General features: G+C 48.3%; 1 protein-coding gene and 1 long non-coding RNA gene across 4 annotated transcripts; one reads left to right on the top strand and one right to left on the bottom strand.

Moving 5' to 3' along the window:
- Window positions 1-279: 279 nt before the first annotated feature.
- Window positions 280-15,118, top strand: LOC138100365 (uncharacterized). Of its 3 annotated transcripts, none has more exons than XR_011146811.1 (7): window positions 280-434; window positions 6,537-6,833; window positions 7,483-7,545; window positions 8,313-8,480; window positions 8,713-8,877; window positions 10,008-10,171; window positions 11,124-15,118. XR_011146811.1 is itself a non-coding variant. In XM_068998187.1 (6 exons), exons 1-6 carry the CDS (start codon window positions 6,427-6,429, stop codon window positions 10,049-10,051), a joined length of 633 nt encoding a protein of 210 aa, XP_068854288.1. In that variant the 5' UTR covers window positions 3,432-6,426; the 3' UTR covers window positions 10,052-10,172. The 3 variants fall into 3 exon arrangements, 1 of the variants encoding a protein (XP_068854288.1); XR_011146810.1 differs by lacking the exon at window positions 280-434 and having other exon boundaries at window positions 3,432-6,595; window positions 6,810-6,833; XM_068998187.1 differs by lacking the exons at window positions 280-434; window positions 11,124-15,118 and having other exon boundaries at window positions 3,432-6,595; window positions 6,810-6,833; window positions 10,008-10,172.
- LOC138100366 (uncharacterized) lies at window positions 11,224-20,113 on the bottom strand. The gene is made up of 4 exons (XR_011146812.1): window positions 19,412-20,113; window positions 18,124-19,253; window positions 17,698-17,818; window positions 11,224-11,302 (listed from the first exon to the last, which is right to left on the bottom strand). It is a non-coding gene; the product is annotated as an uncharacterized lncRNA (long non-coding RNA).
- Window positions 20,114-22,038: the final 1,925 nt, after the last annotated feature.

Raw genomic sequence — 22,038 nt, 5'->3', positions numbered from 1 at the left:
CTGCTAGTGAGTCTTTAAACTCTATTCAGCAACTTCAGGGGAACTGAAAAGTTCTATTCTTTATGTCATTTTTCATCCCGGCTCCCCGCAGTGCTCCAATTCCTTCCCAGTGCCATTCCTGGTGCCCTGGGAAGCCGCCAGGACCAGGCAGGGGCTCCCGGCCGTGCCCCTTCCTCACTCTCCCGCGGGAGCCCCGGGCTCGTTTCCTGTCTCGGGGGAGGCGCTCCGTTCCTGGAGCACCGCTGCTTTCGCTTTTTCAGCGGTTTCCCAGCACTTGCCGTAAAAACAAGAAGTGAGGGGAGAGGGTCGGACAGTGTGGGGAGGTGCAGCCCGTGTGCAGGGAGGGGGTGGGGGCACAGGCAGGGATATAACCGGGCTGAGCCGCGCTGCTCCCGGCCCCGCCGCAGAGCCGCTCGTTCGCAGCCTTGTCCCAGGTAAGCGCCAGCCCCTCGCTCCCACCCTTCCCCCGCGCTGCTGCTTCTGCTCTCAAAATTAATGTTTCTGAGCCCATGAGATCCTAAATCTCTGGTTTGGAGCGCCAAAGCTTCCTAAATGGGTGTGACGGAGTTCAAAATCTGCTTAAATTGGTCTTTCGGAACCCACGAGATCTTCAAATTGCCGGTTTTGAGGCAAGAATATCCCCAAATCTCTCTCCCTGACCCTTGCTTAATTAATGTTTCTGAGACTCGGAGCTCCCTAAGTGGTTTTTTTTCTGAGCCCAAAGCCTGAAATCGGTGTTCTGGGGCCCCAAAGCCCCCAGAATTGCTTATTCTCGGCTGCAAAACTCCCGAAGTGACTGTTCTGGCCCCAAAGCTGCCGAAATAGGGGTTTCTGAGCCATGAAGTTCCCGAGATCAGTGTTGCAGAGCTCCGACCCCCGTAATGCAAGCCATGTGCCCTGTTGGCCATCAGCCCATGGGGTTCACTGCCAGTGCTCCCAGTGCTCCCAGTGCCATTCCTGGTGCCCCTGGGAGGCCCCCAGGACCGGGCAGGGGCCGCCGGCCGTGCCCTTTCCCCGCTCCAGCGGGGCTGCCCCGAGGAGCCGCTTCGTGACTGGACCTCCCCGGTTTCGGTTTCAGTTTTCCAGGGATTTACGGGAAGTCGGTGTAAAAACAAGAAACGAGGTGCTGGGGGAGGAGCCCGTGGGGGTGGGAAATGGACATAACCGGGATGACGGAAAGAGCCAGACCGTGAGGAGCCCCGCGGTGCTGCTGCCCCTGCTGCGGAGCTGCTTCTTCCCAGCCTTGTTCCAGGCTGCCCCAGCGCCAGACCCTCGCTCCTGCCTTTCCCCACGGGTTGCTCCTTCTGCGCCTGAAATTCACGTTTCTGAGCCCAAAAGCTCCTAAATGGGGGCTACTGAGCCCCAAATCTGCTTTAATTGGTTTTCTGGAGCCCTAAAGCTCTCTAAATCGCTTTTTGAGCTGAAAATATCCCCAATTCACTCTCTATGGCCGCCAAAACTCCCGACATCATTTTTTCTCAACCTCAAACGCCCTAAATCAGGGTTTCTTAAGCCCAAGATTCCCTAAATTGGTGTTTTAGAGCCCCAGTGCTCCCTAAATCAGTGTTTCTGAACCCAAATGCATTCTGAATTGCTGTTTCAGGTCCCAAAAGCTCCCGACGTGGGTGTTCCTGAGCCCAAATACTCTCAAAACTTTTCCATTCTCAGCTGTGAAGTTCCCTAAGTGGCTGTTTTTTGAGGCCAAAAGCTCCTTGAAATGGTGTTGCTGAACCCCAAGGGATCCTCAATAGCTGCTTTTGAGTCCAAAGTCTCTGGACATTGATTTTTTCTGAGCCCCAAAGCTCATGAAATGGGTGTTTCTGAGCCCTGGGGCTCCCCAGGTGGCTCTTTGTGACCTCCAAAGCTCCCGACATGGCTTTTTCTGAGCACTGCAGTTCCCTAAACATGTGTTTCTGAGCCCAAGAGCTCCCTAAATTGGAATTTTGAATCAAAAGCTGGCTAGAGAGGACTTTCTGAGGCCAAAAGCTTCCCAAATCAGTGGTTTTGAGCCAAATGCTCCCTTAATTGGCCTTTCTAAACCCCAAAGCTTCCTGAAGTCTGGGCTGTTTCTGAGCTCAAAGTCTCTCTAAATCATTGTTTGGGACCCCATAAGCTCCCTGCATCACTGATTTTGAGCCCAGTAGGTTCTGAATGGGAGTTTCTAAGAACCTGAAATTGCTGGCTTTGAGCTCAGAAGCTCTCTACGTAATTTTTTTCGGAGTCAAAACCATCCCTAAATGGTTTGGAAGGCTGTGCTTGAACGTGGGTGGAACGCAGGGGAAGGGGAGAGGCTCTGCCGGAGGGAGTGGCAGGGAGGATGAGGACGGGAGGTGTGAAGAGCAGCTTGAAGACACGGAGGAGATCCTCCACAGGATGGGCAAAGGTTGACTGACTTAGAGTGAGCAGTGAAGGGCTCAGAAAGGGGGACAGTGTCTTGGCAGTTCAGAAACTGCTTGACCAGGGAAAGTTGGCAGAAGAGGCCTGAGAGCAACCTGGAGAAGTGTCCAGGCCAGTGAGCAAGTTCCCCTGGGGAATGGTAACTGGCCTGGCATTCACGGGCAGGCCAAGCAGCAGGGCTCCAACAGCGTGGGGGATCCTGGAGTGACGGCTCAGCAGAGCTGCCTGGTGGGTGAAAAGGGGGGATGCTCACGGGGACCTGGTGGTGGCCCACAAGGAAGAGCTGGTCAGGGATGCGCTCATCAGTGCCAGCCTGGGCTGTCACAGCCGGGACATAGTGGGGTCCCAGGCACCAAAGGGCAGGGACTAAGGCCAGCAGCAGAGCACAGAGCTGGGGATCCAGAGGATGAACTCGGGGTGTTGAACCAGGTGGCGGCAGGGGCAGCACCTCCGAAGGGTGAAGGAGCTCAGGAAATCTGATAGGCCCTACAGGGCAGCCTGTTCCAAGGGCAGGAATGGTCTCTCCAAGAAGCCGTGAGTAAAGCACTCCTCTCTTGAGGTTCTTGGCTGAACTGAGCGAGCTCCAGGGGGAAAAGGCAGCACATGGGAGGTGGAGCACATGAGCCAGCAACACAGAAAGCCAACAGCACAGCCCTGGGCTGTGTGAGCAGGAGCAGAGCCTGGGGAAGGGTTTAACCCCTGTGCCCAGCACATTTACACCACACCTGCCCAGCAACAGCGGGGCTGTGGCAGTCAGGAACCTCTGCACTGGTGGGTCACTGGGGTGGGAGTCCTCCAGCTGTCCTTCAGGTGCTGGTGGGATTTCCCTAAGAATATCAGTGTCTGCAACAACAAAACCAGCAATGAAAGCGTGACTCTGCCCAAACAGAAACATCTGCAGCAGAGCAATCTGCACCTGCAGTCGCCCCTCTGGGCAAGGCCAATGGAATTGTGATTGGCAATACACAGCAATGACCCCCCCCTCCTCACAAGGCTTCACGGGCCGTGACCATTCCCTGGGTTGGGCACTGCTGGGGCCCCTCAAATGCTGTGTCCAGTTCTGCCAGAGAGAATTGAATGGGAAAAAGACACTCCCTGAACCACCCTGGGGCCTTCACTGGGCTCTGCTGAGCCTTGAAGGAGCCCTGCTGCTGTCACCAGAAATTTGGGAGGAAAATAAAAACCCTCAAACACTGTATTTGAAGTGATGGAGAATCAGGCATTACTTTATTCTGGCTCGGATGTGCCATGGAAAATATTCCACACACACATGCCTTTTACCAGACTTTCTGCAGATTTGTACAGCAAAAATCTCAAAGCAGTTCCCGTTCATTGGTCCCAAATGACACAATTTTTCTAATAGTTGGTTTCTTATTGGCCACGGATTCCTTTGCCTCTAATGCTAATTCAGCCCCTCACTCCTTGATTGCCTTATTGGTCTTTTCCGGACCAAGCACCTCCAACCATGCCAGGGGGCAACATCTGGGGTTGATGTCTGTCGATGGGCGTTGATAGTTGTTATTTTTTGTGCATCTTCTGGGCTACTCCCAGTCTGTTGAGATATTAAGCTCATCCTGTGAGGAGTGGTGCAATGTCCCCCGAAAAAAACCTAAAATTCCTTTCCCCAGGGCAAGGGCAAACCAAGCCTGATAAGAGAACCAAAGTAAAAACTTTCAAAAGTTCTGTTATTTCCAACACTGCCCTCCAGAGCCCCCAGGGCTTTCAGTGTCTTTGCCTCATCAAGGCCCAGCGTTGCTGCGGAGGGTGGGGGACTGGTCAAGAAGGGTTGGAGGGAGACCACAAAGTTAATATTTCATAGAATTCCCGTGCAAAGTCTGTTGTCCCTTCCCGCTCACAGTCCGTTGGTGTCTGGCCAGCAGAGACCTCACTGAGAATGCAGAAGAGAGAATTTCTTCTTTTTTTTTTTCCCCCGGCTGTACTTTTTCTTTCTCCCCCCTTCCCCCACTTCCTTTAACTTTTCCTTCTCCTCCCCTCTCTTGTCTTTCCCCCCTTCCTTTTCTTTTTCCCCTCAAAGCTTCAGCTTTGGCTCAGGATTGCAGATCTGGCACCACATAAAATAAGTTTCCTGTCTAAACCAGTGTTCAGGGCTCCTTCTGAATATGAGAGAGAGACAAGGAGAGACAAGAGAACAATTTCTTTCTGACTGTGAGAAGTGGGGTGACCCATTCCTGGAAGCACAACCATCTTTCCATGAGTGGTGATCTGAGCTAAATGTCTGCGTTCATCACTTATCAATAGCAGAGGCCTGTTCATGGCAGCACCACGTGCACATCATCTGTTCATTGTGACTGTTTAGGAAGCCGTCACTCTATTGCTCTGCTTTCAGGAGCAATAACCCTCAAATACTGAGTGGTTGATGCCACTTACATTCTTTCCCTCCTTTCTGACTAGAGCAGATTAGGAAAAGCAGTCTGAAGAAACAGAGCAGGGTTCAATGCTGGGGTTAGACCCGAGGGACACCGACAGGCCCTGGGGCTGTGACTTCTGATGGGTCCCTGCTGGCATTTCTCTATTTCTAGTCCTCAGTGGAGCTTTCTTTCTCAGCCAGGTTTCAACTCCTCTTGAACACCAGGAAAGCTTTCTTGACGTGCAAGATTGTTGCTTTTGGCAAGGAGTTTCTTAATTGACTCCGTTTGACAGGGTCCTCCTCCTCCTTCTCTGGAACATGGCCCTTGGCAAAGAAAACAAAAAGTCACAAGGAGCAGACAGCACAGGGAAATGGAGTGCAAGAAAGAGAGGGAGGGCAGAGCACAGCAGTGAGCTGTGCCCTGAGTAGACCTTTCCTTGTTTCTGATCAATCCCCATTTGTGCCTTCTGCCTTCACCTCGTCATTGCTGCTCTGATGGGTTGGACTCGGTGAATGGGTTGGACTTGGTGATCTTGAAGGTCTCTTCCAACCCGGTGGTTCTGTGGTTCTGGGATCTGGTCAGAAGGGACAGGTGCTTTTGTTGGAAGGGCCAGCGAGGCCATGCTTTCTGCAGCCAGTTGTGCAGAAGAGGATGTTAAGGGAACTCCCCAGTCTGACCATTCCCGCGGCTCTCTGGCCATCACATTCCCACCACCAGAGACTTTCAGTGCTGGGACCAGAGTCCCTTTGCAGCGACGGCTCCAGTGCCCCAACGGGCCTTGCTGGACTCCCCACAGTCCTCAATCCCACACTCAGCCGCTGTGTCCTCCCCAGTTGCAGCCCAGGTTTCCCATGGCAGAGTCTCAGATGTCTCCTTCCATAAAGCCATTTCTTCCTGGCACAGTAACACAGAAACAGCCTGAGCTGTTTCCCCAACAAAGGAACCCCTCAGTTTTATTCCCTCACAGTTTGAGGGCCCAAGGCTCAAGTCTGGCTTTCTCCTGAGCCCTTGGCTCCTGCCGTGTCTCTCAGTGTCCCTCCGCCAGCTGTGCCAGTGCTCTTGGGGCCCTTTGTTGTGCTTTGTTGGCAGTTCATGGGCTCTTGTCTCAGGCTGCCACGTGGAGCTCGACCTGCACCTGGCACTGCAGCTGTCCCCAAACCACCTGCACCTGTGTGTTCACTGGGTGTTCACAACCAGGAGGAGGGGAGGGTGGGAGTGAGGTGGTTTCAGTTTTGTCTTTGTTACTCGCCTTGCCGCTCTGTTGGGAATTGCCAGGAAAGCAAAGCAATCGTCCCCAAACGGAATCTGGTTTGCCCATGATGGCAACAGGTGAGGGATGTCCCAGGCTTTATGTGAGCATTTCAGTTGTAGTTTTTCCTCCTGTCCAGTTGAGGAGGGGGAGTGAGCAGCTTGGTGGGCATCTGGCAGCCAGCCAAGGTCACCCCTGTCCTTTCTCCATCGATTTCTTCATAGCTGGTCAGGATAACCTCCAGGATCTGAGTCTGAAGGAATGGACAATGGTCCCTTTCCTCTGCAGAAAATCATAGCTGGGGTTGAACACCTGGTTCTGCACTCTGCAAAGGCAGAAGGTCTTTATTCTGACCAACGAAGACGATGTGTGTGGCTCTGAGAATTCTCAGGGAGCTCCAGTGCAGCCAAGATGGGTTTGGGACCAGCTGGGACTACAACAGAACATTTTATTATTGCCTTCTCTTCTGTAGTCCTGTGCCCACCACAGAAATTTTGCTCCCCTTTTCCCTTGCATTGCAGAGTGAACCTTGAGAAGAGGACGCAGGAGGCAGGAACTGAGGACATGGCAGGAGCATTGGGTAAGAGCTGCATTTCTTCTGTTAGACAGTGATGGCAGGGAAAATAGGTAATTAAAAAAACCCTGTGTAGATCAGAGGTTTGAGTAGTATAAGGGACGTGTGTGTTCCAAAAAAGCTCTTTAATGCATTCTTGAAATCCTTGGGGAAATACCACAGCAAAGTTTCCCTTTTTTCATTTTTCTTCTTCTTTTCATGTGAACCTAATGGCGAGAAGTAAGGAAAATACCCGGATCCATAGGTAAGTGTGCTGGATCCCATTCTTTTTGTCTGTGGCCATCCTTGGGAACCTTTGGGATGCAATGTGTCATCCCTGAGAGGAGTGAGGCCAGTGGAGGTCTCTCCCCCAAGCACATTACCTGCAGAATGCCTTCCAGAGCACAGCAGAAGGCCTGGCCTTGGCTTGGGATGAACTGAGGAATTTGGTCAGAGTGGTGACCTTCTTTGACCACAGACACATCCTACCCTAGCAGGGGGTGTTGCTGAGCAAGGCTTTGAGGAGTCAGGCTGAAATGAATGTGCCGAGGGTCACTGAAGGGAGCTGGGGGTCCCTCTCCACTCCTGGAGTGTGAGGCAGGACAGTCTCACCCTCTCGTGGGTGGCTGTGCTCTGGTGGGACTGTGCCGAGGCACCTGTGTGGTGCCCGAATGCTGTGGCAGCTGAGGCAGCTTCCTGGCCCAGGAGAGCCTCAGTGGGCCCCAAGGGTCAGAAACCCCCCAGCACTGCTCTGGGGCTCCTGGTCCACAGGACCTCATGGCTCCTGGGCCAGCTGCAGGATGTGCTCTGCCCCAGAACTGCTCAGTGCAGTCCTGGAGTTCCTTAGGAAAAGGTCCTTGTTGAATGTTCCTTTTTTCTTTTTCATTTTATTTTCATATGAACCTGATGTCCAGGTGTCATACTGGGTGCATTCCAAATTATTTCTAGAGCTGGAGAATGGATACGCAAAAGATTAAGTAAGTGTGCTGGATCCCATTTCTCTTGTCTGTTCTCATCCTTGGGAACCCTTGGGATGCGATGTGTTATCCCTGAGAGAAGGGAGGCCAGTGGGGGTCTCTCCCGAGCACGTTGCCTGCAGAACCCCTCCCAGATCACAGCTGCAGGCCCGGCCTTCGGGGTGGGATGAATTTGGCCAGAGGGACATCCCCCTTGGATGACAGACACGTCCTGCTCTAGCAGAGGGTGCTCCTGGCAGTTGGTAACGATTTCAAAGCCGTAGCACATCCCTTCTGGGATTTCCTTTCTTTTCTTGGACCTGAAGGAGGAATTTCATCCTGGGCTTTCCTCCAGGGGCAAAAGGCAGAAGCCTTTCTGTGCAGGTAAGTGCCAGTCCTTGCCCAGACTACCTGGAAACGAAACCCTGCCAAGCAAGAAGGAGATCCAGAGGCCTGTTGTGCATGAGGGCCCTGCACAGCCAGATAAACAATCCCACCTGTCCATAAATCCCCACTTCCAAGGGCCTCCAGCCTTCCTTTGTTTATTCCCTACCCCCATGCAGATGCCCAGAGCCCCAGGCTCCCAGGGGACAGAGCTGCCCCCGCAGTGGGGTTTTCCCAGCACAGACCAGGACAGCCTGGAGGAGAGGAAATAAAAACCCAGCCTGTGGGAAGACCCAAGAAGAGACCCTCAAGAAGGGACTTTAAAACAAAGGATTTGATTGTCCTCAGGCAGGATGGGTGGTCTCCCCTTAAAACGAGCAGTGCCAGTTTCTCTTTTTCTACAGGAGGGAGAAAGAGGAAGAAGACCACAAAGGTCCTGGACTCCAAGCTGAATGAGAACCTCCTTTACCTCATGAAACAAATGGAACCTATAAATAGAGTATTCAAAAAATTACAAAAATTCAAACTTTATGATCTTCAGCTCCTCAGAGCAGACCTGGAGAAGATAAAAGGTGAGCAGGGCTATTGCCAAACAGACTTCCATCTCTCTGGCTGCTCTACAGCCCAACCACGCTGAGAGCTCATCCTGTTCAGCTGTTCAAAGGGGACAGGGAGGGGCCTGAGAAGAGACCCTCTGTCAGGGAATGTTAAATCAGAGCCTTTGGACATCCTTGTGTCAGAGAACTGGTGTCCCCCTCAAGGAGGAATCATCAGTGACCCAGTGACATCGTTCTTTCTTCACAGGAAAGGAAAAGGAGGAAATCGCAAGGGCCCTGGAATGCAAGTTGCAGAAGAACCTCAGGAATCTCTGCCAAAGCATTCACACACTGGAAGAAAATGTACATGAATGGCCGGAGTCCACGAAGCTTAATCTTGAGCTCCTCAGAGCAGACCTGGAGAAGATACCAGGTGAGCAGGGCCATTCCCAAGCAGACTTTCATCTCACTGAAGGCAAAAGCTGCTCTACAGCCCAACCACGCTGAGAGCTCATCCTGTTCAGCTGTTCGAAGGGGACAGGGAGGGGCAGTCCTTATGTGGGGAACAGCTTTGTGATCCATGGCACTGAAACACCTCCATGCTGAAGTGTTCTCTGCACGTGCAGGGGGCCAAAGTCCCTCTCGTCTCCCTCATCTTTGCAGAAGGTGTGTGCTGGGAGTTCTCTCATTGCTTGATACTTGTTAAGGTTCTCCCCAGGAAGTCCTGTCGCCATCTCTCTCCCTTTCCCCACTGCCCTTCTCCTGCTGCCCCATTGCTGGTCCCACACTGGGGCACATGTGAGATCAGCCTTGTGTCCCTATTGATGATCAGCGGGGAGAGGATCTTCCGTGAGCAGAGCCTGGACGTGTCTGTGAGCGCAGGGCCTGTGGAGAGCAGCTCTGCTTGCCAGGAGCTGGTGCTGGGAAGGAGAAGGAGTCAGCTGGGGCACAGACTCCAGTGTGGGCCTGGCTGTCCCCAGATGGTGCCCCTGGGCCTGCCTCAGGCAGGACACAAAGTGCATTGGGAACAGCCTCTTGCCCCCAGGGCAGGGAAAGCTGAGGAGCGATCGGCCTTCCCTGACCGTGGGTCCTGTTCTTGCTCCAGCTGCAGTGAGCAAAACCATGGCAAGGAGCAGCCCAGAGCAGTCCAGGGAAAGGCCTGGAATTCCTGCTGGCTCAAGCCATTGTGGGCTTAGAATTAAGCCTGTGGCCTACTTTTCAAAGCTGGAGCCCTGTTTATTGAGCTACAGAAAGCACAAATGAGAGGTTGAAAAGGGATGAAAGTTTGCTCTGATTTCTTGTTCCCTCCCTGCTCAAAGTCAGAAGGCAAAGGGAAAACCATGTCCAGATTGTACCTCCATGGCCAAATGGAATTCCTGGGAGGTGAGGCTTTCTAAGGGGGAATGAGGAAGGATAAAAACCAAACCCACAGGAGCGCCCTGAGAAGAGACCGTCTGCCAGGGATGTTAAATCAGAGCCTTTGGACATCCTTGTGTCAGATAGCTGGTGTCTCCCTCAAGGAGGAATCATCAGTTACCCAGAGACATCGTTCTTTCTTCACAGGAAAGAAGGAGAAGGAAATTGCAAGGGCCCGGAATCCAGGTTGATGAAGGAATTCCATCATCTCTCCCAAAGCATTCAAGCTCTGGAAGAAAATGTACATGAATGGCTGGAGTCCACAAAGCTTGATCTTCAGCTCCTCAGAGCAGACCTGGAGAAGATACACGGTGAGCAGGGCCATTCCCAAGCAGACTTTCATCTCTCTGAAGGCAAAAGCTGCTCTGCGGCCCAACCACGCTGAGAGCTCATCCTGTTCAGCTGTTCAAAGGGGACAGGGAGGGGCCTGAGAAGAGACCCTCTGTCAGGGATGTTAAATCAGAGCCTTTGGACATCCTTGTGTCAGATAGCTGGTATAGGAGAAAGGCTCAGGAAGGATGTCTGGACTTCAGGCGGCTCTCTTGCAAGCTGTTTATTGCATAGACAAAGTTACAGCAGCTCGGGGAGTGGGTATCCAGAGCCAGCCCTACAGCTGCCAGCTCCAGCTGTAGGCATACCTGAAGCCGCTTGCTGTTCAAGTTACAAAGCATTTTATACTTTTCTTTGCTGGGTATCTTGATACATAACAACCAATAAGCCCCATCCACAACACCTTGACATTTGCCTATAGCCTATCATAACTACTACCATGACCATATTATAGTCATTATTATCCAATCACAAGAGTAAGTAAGTTACAATTTAAGCTTAGAGTGGAAAATTCTCAGACCTCTCTTCTTGCTACATCGACCTTTCTTGTTTGCCTGCCATATCTCTCTTTTTGGTAAAGACATGTTTTCTATTTACTTACGCTCTTCTTGGGACTCACTTACTTGGTGAAAAACATGTCTTTGTTTGTAGTCACATACCTTTGTCCTCTTCCTAAAAATCTCCTTCCAACTCATCTCCAACCTTTGCATTCTCAGTTATTCAGTGATCACTGGTTCAGCAAAACATCTTTTACTCTATATCAAAACTTGCTTTCATTTCTGTCTCATCCTCAGTTTCTGCATTCAGAGATCTTTCTGCCAAACCTACATACCTCTGAAACTTTCTTACCAAACTTTAATCCTTTCCAACAAGCTGGTGTCCCCCTCAAGGAGGAATCATCAGTGACCCAGTGACATCTTTCTTTCCTCACAGGAAACAAAGAGGAGGAAATTGCAAGGGCCCTGGAATCCTGGATGGAGAAGGTATTCCAGCATCTCTCTCAAATAATTCAAACTCCAGAAGAAGCTTTGGAAGAAATTCAAACTCCAGAAGAAGCTTTACGGAAGAGGAAGGGGTTCTGAAAACATTAGCTTCAGCTCCTCACAGCTGACCTGGAGAAGAACCAAGGAGCAGGGTCATTGCCAAGCAGACTTTTCATCTCACTGAAGGCAAAAGCTGCTCTACAGGCCAACCACGCTGAGAGCTTGTCCTGCTCAGCTCCTCAGAGGGGATGGGGAGGGACAGTCCCTATCTGGGTAGAGGCCCAGAGAAGCTAACTTTAGTTATGGGATGCACCTCCACAATCCATCCTGCGACTAAAGTCAGCTTTTCTGGGCCTCTCAGCTTTTGTGATCCGTGACTCTGAAACAACTCTGTGCTGAAATGTTCTCTGCAGGTGCTCAAGACCCTCTTTGTTCTGTTGCCTTTGAAGAGAGTGTGTAGGTACAATGTGATGTAGTAAATGTATCCAAGTCCTACCCACTTGCCTTCCTCATAACAGAGTGTTGTCTCCCGTGGCCCACAGATCCTGTCTGGGGAGATGGAGGGAGAGGATCCCTGCTCTCCATCCTGCCCCGCAGGCCTTTGCCAAGTCCTCAGGAATGCCCACAGAGCCTGTGCTCTTTCCCCAACCTCCTGCAGTCAATCCATCCAAACCAATTGAAAGAACCTGAAAGAACCAGCACCAGTCCAGGCTCAGGGCTGACCTGCTGGGAAGTAGCTCTGCAGAGAAGGACCTGGGGGTGCTGGTGGCCAAAGAGTTGTCCAAGAGTCAGCAATGTGTCTTTGTGGGCAAGAAGGCCAGTGGCTACCTTAGGAAGAGCTTTGCCAACTTCCAAGGGAGGAACAGCCCTGGTGAGGCACATCTGGAGCTCTGTGTTCAGTGCTGGGTTCCTCAGTTCAAGAGAAACCTGGAGCTCTTGGGACAGGCCTAACTGAGGACTACAGAGATGATCAGGGGACTGGAGCATCTCTCCGGTGAGGAGAGGCTGAGGGAGCTGGGCCTGTTTGGTCTGGAGGAGAGAAGGCCAAGAGGGGACCTCATCAATGGACAGAAGTGTTTGAAGGGTGGGTGTCAGGAAGATGGAGCTGGGCTCTTCTTGGTGGTGCTGAGTAATGGGATGAGAAGCAATGGGCAGAAACAAAAACAAAGGAATTTCCACCTAAACACAGGCAAGAACTTCATTACCGTGAGAGTGACTCAGCACTGAAACCAGTTCTGAGAGAGATTGTGGAGACTCCTTCTTTGGTGATACTCAAAATCCAACTAGACATAAATCTGCCTAATGGTCTCTAAGAAGACCCTGTTTGAGTGGGGAGTTTGGACGAGAAGACTTCAAGTGGTCCCTTCCAATCTTAGCCATTTGGTGATTTGTGAGGGTGGGAAGGGCTTTTTAATCCTCTCTATTCTCAAGTGAGAGGACTCCAAGGAATGGCTGGAGCTGCGTCAGGGGGGTTTAGGTTGGCTATCAGGAAAAGGTTCTTCCCCCAGAGGGTGCTGGGTACTGAACAGGCTTCCCAGGGAGTGGGCACGGCCCTGAGGCTGCCGGAGTTCCAGGACCATTTGGACAACGCTCCCAGGCACAGGCTGGGAATGTTGGTGATGCCTTAAAGACCCTAGAAATAAAACAACACACTTTTGCGATAACACAAGTATAGGAGCCCGGCCTTCATTAAACCACCCATCCTCTGAAACGTGTGCTGAAGCTGACACGTGGCCAGCCACCCACCGGCAAGGGCACGCTCCGTCCCCAGGATGCTTTCTTTCTGGCCAGGAGGGAACAGAGCTGTTCATCCCACATAGTTCTGAGCTGTTTCCACTGTGTGCTGCCCAGAGGTATGAACAACTGCTGTGCCTTAATTCAAACAGCCCGAATACACACACATCCTGCGGGATGTCGTGCAACGCCTTGCGAGGGCGAGCTCTGCTCAGAGCCTGCAACTGCAGTCACAACCATAAATCAGATACAAGGACTAAAGATGTGCTCTTGGAAACGGCCGAAATGTCAAAGGGTAAGGACATCTTACAGTTAAATTTGCAAAACAAAACAGCCTTAACACACCATCTGGGCACCTCTGCATAAATTTCTGCAAGAGAGTCTTAGGACAGAAGTGATTGGAAGACTGAAATATTCAGATATAAAAGCTTTTATGCCTCCTGTGTGGTTTATCTCTCTTGCGAGGGTCACTCATGGCATGAGTGATCATTAAGTGATTGCTACTATGTGACACTTTAAATAGTAGAAAAACAAAGAGAGAAAATAAACATATTTGGAATTTTGACATATATTTGACCAATAAAGCTGGCATACGATGTTGGGCTACCATTTAAATTAAGATTCCCCAGATAGGATTATTTTAAAGTGTTCGTATGGTGAGGTCTGATTTGCTGGAGCACTTGGTTATTATCTGCAACAGGGATGAAGAGGACCTGGGCTGAGGTGCTATAAAACACTAAGTTCTGGGAGAAATCAGTGTACAGGCAACTCCTCAGGCTCCTTCAGCCAGACACTTTGAGCACCAAAACCATCACATCTCCTTCCTCCAGAAGAGATCACATCATCATATTTTCTCACAGGGAGACTAGAACAGGAATAGAAACACCATGCCAATGAGGGAGCTGGAAAACCTCCCAAGGAAACTGCTGGAGCTGTTTTCAGAGCAACACCTGAATGATATGAAATAAATAAGGCATGTGAGCTACAAGAAATAAAGCACAAGCTTATTTAGGAGCATGCTCAATGAGCACAGACCCTCCTTGCAGTCTACTTGGAAACTGAGACAACCTTTGAAAATCAGATGAGATAAGCCTATCACCAAGAGGCTGGCTGGAGAATCCAGGTAATCACCAGATCCAGAACTATCTCCATTATGAAGTCTCAGTGCTCTTTCTTTTCTCATACAGCATAATTTTACTCTTGATTCTGAAGAAGTCATGCTGTGTTGCTGCTGACTTAAGGAAAATAATTATGATTGTCTGAATGTGGGAGAACCTTCTTTGAGGGTTGCAGAAATTGTCAGCGGAGGAGAAATTTTAAAAGAAAAAGGAGAAAAGATAAAATAATTGGTAGAAGTCCAACAAGGATCAACAATTTCAGCAAAGAGTGGAATATTTTGCAAAAGGCATTAAGCGTTTGGTCAATACCTTTGTACAAGAGGTTGTTTCCCTCATGCTGTTGGCAGGGGAGAACTGAACACATTTGCAGAACTTAAAATTTATGGTTTGCACAATGAGGGGGCGGAGATGGAATACAAAAGGTATAATTTTGCCTAGTTCACATTTTTTTTCAACAGAGCAATAGAAGTTTCAGGCATTTCAGAAGCCAACTACAAAGTATCTCAATTGCTGGCAAGACCAATAAGCTGTTACCCTCTGAGTTTGGAGTGGTGGCTGGTGGTGGCTTTTCTAAGCAGTCGTCACAATTATTCCCTTTGTTCTTCCCTCGATCATTAACGTAACACCCAAAGGCTAAGAGAAAAGCCCTTCAGTGTTGTATGCAATGACTGTGTGGCACTAGAAGGAGCTACTGTGAGCTGACAAAATTTCAATCTGAAATCAATTTATTAGAAAAGGAAGTTCCAAGCAACTTTAAATTCCATCTATGCAGCAGTCAGGTTATCTATCACAACGAGGAGGTGCAGTCCTAGAATGCAGCTTGGCTGAGCTCTCATTTGAGCTTTCCTCCAGCCTTCTCCTTTATGCCCCCTAGCCAGGTTTTTACAAACATGAGCTTGAATTACTGTAATATAAATAATGGGCTCAGTTTCTTGACTTTTTTCAGTGTTAAACCTAATGCATTATAGATGGCTGAAAAGGTGCTTCAAAGGGACTGAACTTAACACCATTCTGAAGCTCCGGCCTGCCCATCTTTTTTTAATTTTGCACAGAAAAAAACCCCAAACCACAAACATATATACATATATGGGGGGGGGGGGGGTGTATATGTATGTATGTATGTATGCATGTATGTATGCATGTATGTATGTATTTATTTATTTATATGTAGCAGCTCGCATTTAAAATTATGCCCTGCATCCCCAATATCACCACTGTCTATTTGGCTTCAAATGCCCCTTGGTATCACTCCTCCTCTCAGTCAATAAAGGCAACCTATTGCAGTCCTGCATTGCCTCCCGGCTCTGTCTCAAATCTCAGGTTGCCAGAAAGAAGCTGTTTCTTGTGGGAGTGTGTTTGCTTTAGTTCAGTCCAGGTCTCCCCTCTATGTTCCTTAAGTTTGGTGTACCCCAGTTGGCGCCCCCCTTGTTTTATTAAAATCACCCTATATGTCAGTCTTGTCTCCTCCCAGGACCCTGTCTGTCACTCTGGCACCCCTCCCAGGCTTCTGGAAAGTTCTAGCCAGGGGGCCAGGTGACTGGTCCTGGGAAAGAAGTCCCTCCCTTCCCCTGTTACAGTTGGTTCCCTTATGTGTCCCTCGTTCTGTTTGCCACACCCTTCCCTTCCCTGCTTGGTTGTTCTGTACTCCCCCCCCTTGTCTCCCCCCCCCATAAAATCCCCTGCACGAGATCGGCAGGTGCGCTGAGTTGGGCACCCCCTGGGGGTTGAGGTCCCCCCCCCCGTTCGGAGGACCAATAAACTTTCTTGATTTAACCCAACTCTGAGCCTGCCCCCTTTCCTCCGCCATCTGCCTTTATCGCCACGGTCCCTTGGAAGGACCCACGAGCCAGACCTCTGATCCCTCCGATATCAGAGGCTGGCCCCCGCAGCCTGCTGTGTCCCGAGCTGACCGGGCTGAGTGGGAACTGTTCCCAGAGGACACAAAGGCAGATTCTTCCTCCAGCTTCACAGATGCTAATCCTCACTAATCACATCTCCTCTTCCCTTGCTTCACATTTATTACATAAGTCACTGGGCTAAAGGACAGGCTGGTCAGGAGAAAATGGGGCAGTGTTACATTTAAATAGAGAGGTAGTGAACTCAGGAAGTGCACCCAAATGAACCTGAACATCATTATTATTGTAACCCTGACCCTTCCTCTCCCTGCTCTTTCCTGCCCCACACGTGCACACACACACGCTTCTCCTCTCATGCACTGACTTCTGTCTCCAGTCAGAGCTTTGCTCCTAAGGACGGGGCCGTTGCTTTCACACAGTCTGTAAAATCCTCAGCTCAAGTGCCCTCCAAGTAAAGAATAGTCTGACATCCAGGCAGATACCTGGATAAAATTAGTCTCATTCCCAGTAGGAAGGGATGCTCCTTAAGCAGTGCTTCAGTGAACGTGACCAAAAGGCTTCTCTTACTTATTTTGAGGTGATCTTTCAAATAGAGACAGAGGTAGAGGAAACAGACTGATGAAGTGTGAATAAAACTGTAATATTGCTTCTGCTCATTGCATATCCACTTTATAATGTATAGATCATGCATTATAAATTAAAAATCGTAACCTGCAATGTGCTAAAGCTCTCAGCTTTCGTAAGCACTATATATCACATGAACAAAAACTCTTTCTTATTTGACTTTTCTAAGACATGTCACAATCATCCACTCATTAAAAAATACACAAGATGAATAAACAAATATGTTTTGTTGGCAGTCATTTCACAAAAAATACAAGCTAGTTGGTTCTTCCAATCCAACTGGTTCAAGGTAGTTATAAACTCAGTGAATTAACAAGTCCAATACATTTAAAAAATCAAACCCCAAAGTCACAAATTTAAATTTGTTTTGTATGCTATGAAATACATCATCCTTATGCTCATGTTGTTACTCAGAACACAACTCAGGACCATGCAGGGATGACTTTGCTACCAATAAATACGCCAATGAACTAAGACACTAAGCCGTAGCTCCCCTAGAAAAACCAGACATATTTTTACACAGTTTGTCAGTGGGGATTATTTAGTTTGAGCAGAGCTTTGTGCTGATGTACCTGGATCTGGTCCTCTGAGAACTGAACTCTCTGAAACCACTGCCCTGCACCCAGTAAACCAACTTTCCTTCCATTTCCTTTAGCATTAATTTTTCCACTTTTTCCCCCCTAAGCTACATCAAAATGAGGACTTCAGCTTCCAAGAGTTTCTTTGTTTCCAAACATTTTCAAAACGAAAGTATTTGTACACATTTTGCTTTCTAGCAGATTACCTCAGTGGCTGAAGCTTTTCTGTGTTCAGGTGCTATCACTGAGTTTCCCTCAGCGGGTTCAAACTGAGTGGGCTGAGAGGGTGAAAGACTGAGACACAGAGCAGCGGCCACACAAGGATGATGTGGAATTGTCAGATTTGTATTTTTGCATTGCATTCAGCAACTGTAAGAGAGGCCCCACGCACCAGAAACAGTGCTAAGAGGGACAGAGAAAGTGTGGAGAGGAATAGATCACACACGACTCTCCACTGCACACAGAAAGAAATGCTTTGGGCATAAATTATAACACATCTTTCTGCTGGGGTGAGAGTTTCTTCAGGGAGGTCTCACACCAGTTCATTATTGTTTGGCATTACTTTTCCTGCTTGCTAACCAGATTCCTGAAAATTTTTCCAGGGAAAAGATTACCTGTGACAGGCTGGAACTCCTTCAGAGGCAGGGGAGCATCTTCAGAAGAGAGACAGCAGCCTACAGCAGATGGGTGGTGACTGGGGCACTTCTGCAAGGAGCAGGGAAAAACATCCAGGCCCTGGGGAAGAGAGAAATTCAGGCTTTTTCTTTAACATCTTAGAGGGGATTAATTAGAGTTTATTATCATTCAGATAGCCATGAAAAATTGGTGGGCAGAGAGCAAGGAGTGAACAGTGCTCCTGCAAGGACAAGCGGGCAGAGGGGATATCTGTTCTCAGCCTTTTTGACCTTTATTTTGCCCTACCATGTAGAGCCAAAGTTTTCAATTTCTGAATCTTGTTCTTCTAACCATCTAGAACTGAGAGATTCCAAGTGCAGCTGGTAGATATATCTCTGGGAAAAGGCACAAGAACCTTCACATACCCCACTTCTACATGGCAACCTGCAGGAACCAGGACAGTGGTTGGAGATTCCGTCCAAGCCATCAGACATTGTAAAGCAAAGAGCGTTGAGTGGGTGCCACTGTCAGTAAATTCAGTAACCAGAAATGATCCCAAATAGTCACCATTTTTTGGTCTCTAAACTACAAAAAAATCAATCAATCCCTAATGACTGACTCATATTATGACCCTTAACAGGCATCCAGACAAATAATTGTAGGTATTGCTTTGGAGAAAAAAAAATATATGCCTTACAAAAAGGACAGCAATACAGAGGAGGACTGTTTGTTGATTTAAAAATCAAACTAGAGATTACCTTCACCCTGAGTTCTCAATTCTGACTTTCAGGTATGTCTTTTACCGTAAGGATCCATAAACTTTCCCAAATAATTAGACAATATTTCAAACAACTAACAGTATTTTATGAGACCTCATAAATAGAAGTGGACTAAGTTATATCTGACCAATGCACATATTGTCCATTTCATAAGAAAACTATATTTAGCACTTACACGTGCATTGAAATGCTCAAAACGTGTGCATTTTCAGGTGATAAATAGCTTCTTTTCAGCACTGACATGAGCTGCTCTCATTTGGGGAAGGCCAGGACGTACATCAGGAGGAGAGCTGTGCTGCACCAGCACAATGAATGTTAAGTGCAAATACAGGTGGCTACAGCCAACGTGCATTCGTGGCCTGTAGCTCACTCGTGCAGCAGCCCTGCACCGTGCACCACAAAAGCCGGGCGGTGCCAGCACTGACAGCACATCAGAGCACAGAGTCAAATACGGCCACCCTTCCAACAGGAGATTTCAGGAATCCAGTATCCTGGCCCAGACCCTTAGAGTAGATAGGGGCTGGAGAAACTCCAGTCTGAGAGGAGCTCTTTCAACTTCTTTTCTATTTAAAGCCCAGTGTGCTAAGAAGCTTTACTAAACCCTAGAAATGAAGAGTGTCCAAATATCCTGCATTTCCAATTACTTATATTCAGTCAGTCCAAACACTTGCCACAGCGTTAAACTCCACCCAAGAGTCTGGCTCATCATACCTCATTCCCTGGAATACCAGCTTTAGAAGAGGATAATTCTAGGTCAAATGTTAGAAGTCAAAGCCCTTAAAACAAAAACAAGAAACAACAAACCAAAAAAAGTGAGGGGGAGAGCAACAATAATTTTCTCAAGTAAACACTTCTGCATGTGTCTTTAATACATAAATCTGGCAATGCATCCTTCCAACTAACAGCCTCTGCTGCTATGAAATAAAATACTGACAGGTAATAGATATATCAACCATAGATGTGAATTGGTTCACTGAGATGTAATGATCCTGGATTGGATTGTAAAAGCCTTGTCCAGCTTTCTACAGATGCAGATTAAGCAGATGAAGAAAAACAGGAAAGTGGAAGAGCAGCAGCTCTTTAGTTTAGAGCAGCAGCTTCCAAACACGGTGGAGGTACCACAGGTTTGCCTTTTCTGCCTTAGTGACTCGTGGGTGTTTTGCATTTAAAGACGGCAAGTAGGACAGAGCAAAGCAGTCTGCAGTCACCTGATAAAGGCCTTGAGCGTCCTGCTAGAGCAGTTCTGCACTGCCCTGTCCAAGGTGATAAGTAATCAGTGCCAGAGCACAGCTCTATCTCCAGGTCAGATGAGGACTAGTATCCCATTCAAGTGTTCCCAGCCCAGCCATACACCCAGCTCTTTCTCCTTACAAAATCCTCTCTTCCTCCTCCAGACATTGTGGGGTTTTTGCCCGTGTAGCTGTAGTAGCAGAACAAGTATCAGTGAGATTGCTGGAACTGTATCAAAGTACAAGGAAAATAAAACAGTTCCAGGAGTATTTTTACATGGGAGCAGTTCTTTCATCCAGATCACAAAAGAGTTCCACAGTTTTGCCTCCACAGCTGAGGTAGCTGGGTGCTGCAAAGCAAAGGTAGAGTAAAAATGCACTGAGCTAATCACATCACTGAATTTTGCACACAAATCCATGGCCAATTGCAAAGATCAGTGAAACAGGAACACCAACAGGCAGCTAGTAAACTGTGGAATTCACCACGCAGGGTGGGGAGCAGACAGCGACTTTGGAACTACAGTGCCGTCCATAAGATATTGTTTTCCTGATGATTTTTGACATCTCCCTGTTTAGTGCTGCCCGACGTTTCAACAATGAGCAAAGAATTAAATTTTATCCCCCCCAACATATCCATGGTTGGGCTAATTTTCAACTGATAGCAATAAATAATTTTCATTGTACAGAGCCTTTGAGGGTTCCTTTTCACTGCTGGAGTAGTCATTTGACAAATTAGGAAGTGGAATTGCACACGGATAGGATAAAGAGTCTTGTGGCGGCAGCAGCAGGGAGTCAGAAGAAATTTAGAAGATGGGTGTCCAAACAAATTCCTTAAATTAAGCAGTTCTTGCCTAGCTTGCCCATGTGTATTTATATTACAGCTGAACTGCAGGTAGGATTCATAAAGCTGCCCCTAAAACAGGCTGGACAGGGAGCTGGGGGACTTAGAGGCTGTGTTTGTTGTGAGGCCACAGTTGACTTCAGCCGCCCTTGGGAGTTCATGACTTGTCTTTGTTCTCTCACAGTTGATATTCTTGCCAGGAAAGGACAGGAACAAGGAATGCTGCCTCACATAGTGCAACAAGTCAGATGCTACATCAAGAATCTGCTTGCAATTCCAGAATCTATTTTCACCAGATTTCAACTTTAAAAAAGAAATCCTTCTCCTGTGATTAGGTTCCAGTCCAAGTTACAACAGGCTACAAGGAACCAACACCAGCCGAGTGCTTTGTGCTGTAGGAGCCTCCTTCCTAAAGGGAGAAGCTGAAAGAAACGTGCAATAGCTTCCCAATGACTTGCTGGGTTACAAATGCTGCAGAGCTGTCTCCTTTTCCACGGTGCTAATTGCTTCCCATTTAGAAAGAAAACAAACAAACGAACAACCTTTATTCTTCAGCTCCCAGAAGGGCACCAGAATATGCAAAGTGCCAATCTACCCCACACACTTGACATACTTTCTCTGCAAGAAAGAGGAAGAGTTAATTGCTTGTGGAAGTTACTGAAACCTACCTACACATTCAGTATCCAAAAACGTGGGCAGATCTCGCACGCACTTTGAGGAGAATAAACTGCAGTCAGAGGTTTTGTAAAGCAAACTTGAACGGACTTCTTGGCTAGCTTGCAATTCACGGCCACATCTAGCTGTTGGTAATACATGTCAGGAGAGTATCACTACTTCTAGCTAAAGATGACCAAAACATTAAATCAAAACTCACACTTTCCCTAGAGGTCCTACCCATATTCCACCGACTTTCTCCATTTCAGCTCTGCACCAAAATAAAAATAGAAGACACCAGCCAACAATGGGGAAAATATTTCAGTAAGGAAAAGAGATGAATAGAGAAGAGTCATCCCTTGTGAAATGAAAGAGATTTCATGTTTCCATCGATGTTTACATTGAATGCCCTCTGCCTTTTGCATGCTGTCAGGCACAGTAAAACTGAGCCGATGTATATGCAAGAATATCAAGTAGTTCTGCCTCAGGCCAGGCCAGCTTGAAACTCTTCTGTTTTGGTTTTTTTTCTCCCTTGATGTTATAGTTTTAATACTATTTATGCACATTCTTAGGGTGGGGCAGGGGGAGAAGGGGAGGATAAAAGAGAAATATTTGTCCCTTTGTCTGTCTGGAGGAGAAGATGGATTTTGGTTTTTGTTTTAATCCAACTCCTCATGCCCTGTGAAATCTTCGCCGTCTCAGAAATACAGCTCCTGCTGAAGTACTAAACCAAGGCGCCTCAAAGGTCACAATCTCCTCAGCATGATTCCTTTCTGAATTAAGATATTTGCTGAAGGATACCCACAAAAGCAATAGAAACAACACACTGGAGACCAT

The sequence above is a fragment of the Aphelocoma coerulescens genome, chromosome 31 (genome assembly GCF_041296385.1).
Source record: "Aphelocoma coerulescens isolate FSJ_1873_10779 chromosome 31, UR_Acoe_1.0, whole genome shotgun sequence".
In the NCBI taxonomy this organism is placed as follows: Eukaryota; Metazoa; Chordata; class Aves; order Passeriformes; family Corvidae; genus Aphelocoma; species Aphelocoma coerulescens.
Note: the sequence above shows the minus strand (reverse complement) of the source record. Positions and strands in the feature narration are given on the sequence as shown.

What these genes read in the sequence shown, in the direction of transcription:
- LOC138100365 (XM_068998187.1), top strand. Translation starts at nt 6,427, where the DNA reads ATGGGTTTGGGACCAGCTGGGACTACAACAGAACATTTTATTATTGCC. An exon ending in GGACATGGCAGGAGCATTGG is followed by an intron (nt 6,596 to 6,809) that starts GTAAGAGCTGCA and finishes AATGGCGAGAAG; the next exon opens with TAAGGAAAATACCCGGATCC. An exon ending in AGACCTGGAGAAGATACCAG is followed by an intron (nt 8,878 to 10,007) that starts GTGAGCAGGGCC and finishes CTTTCTTCACAG; the next exon opens with GAAAGAAGGAGAAGGAAATT.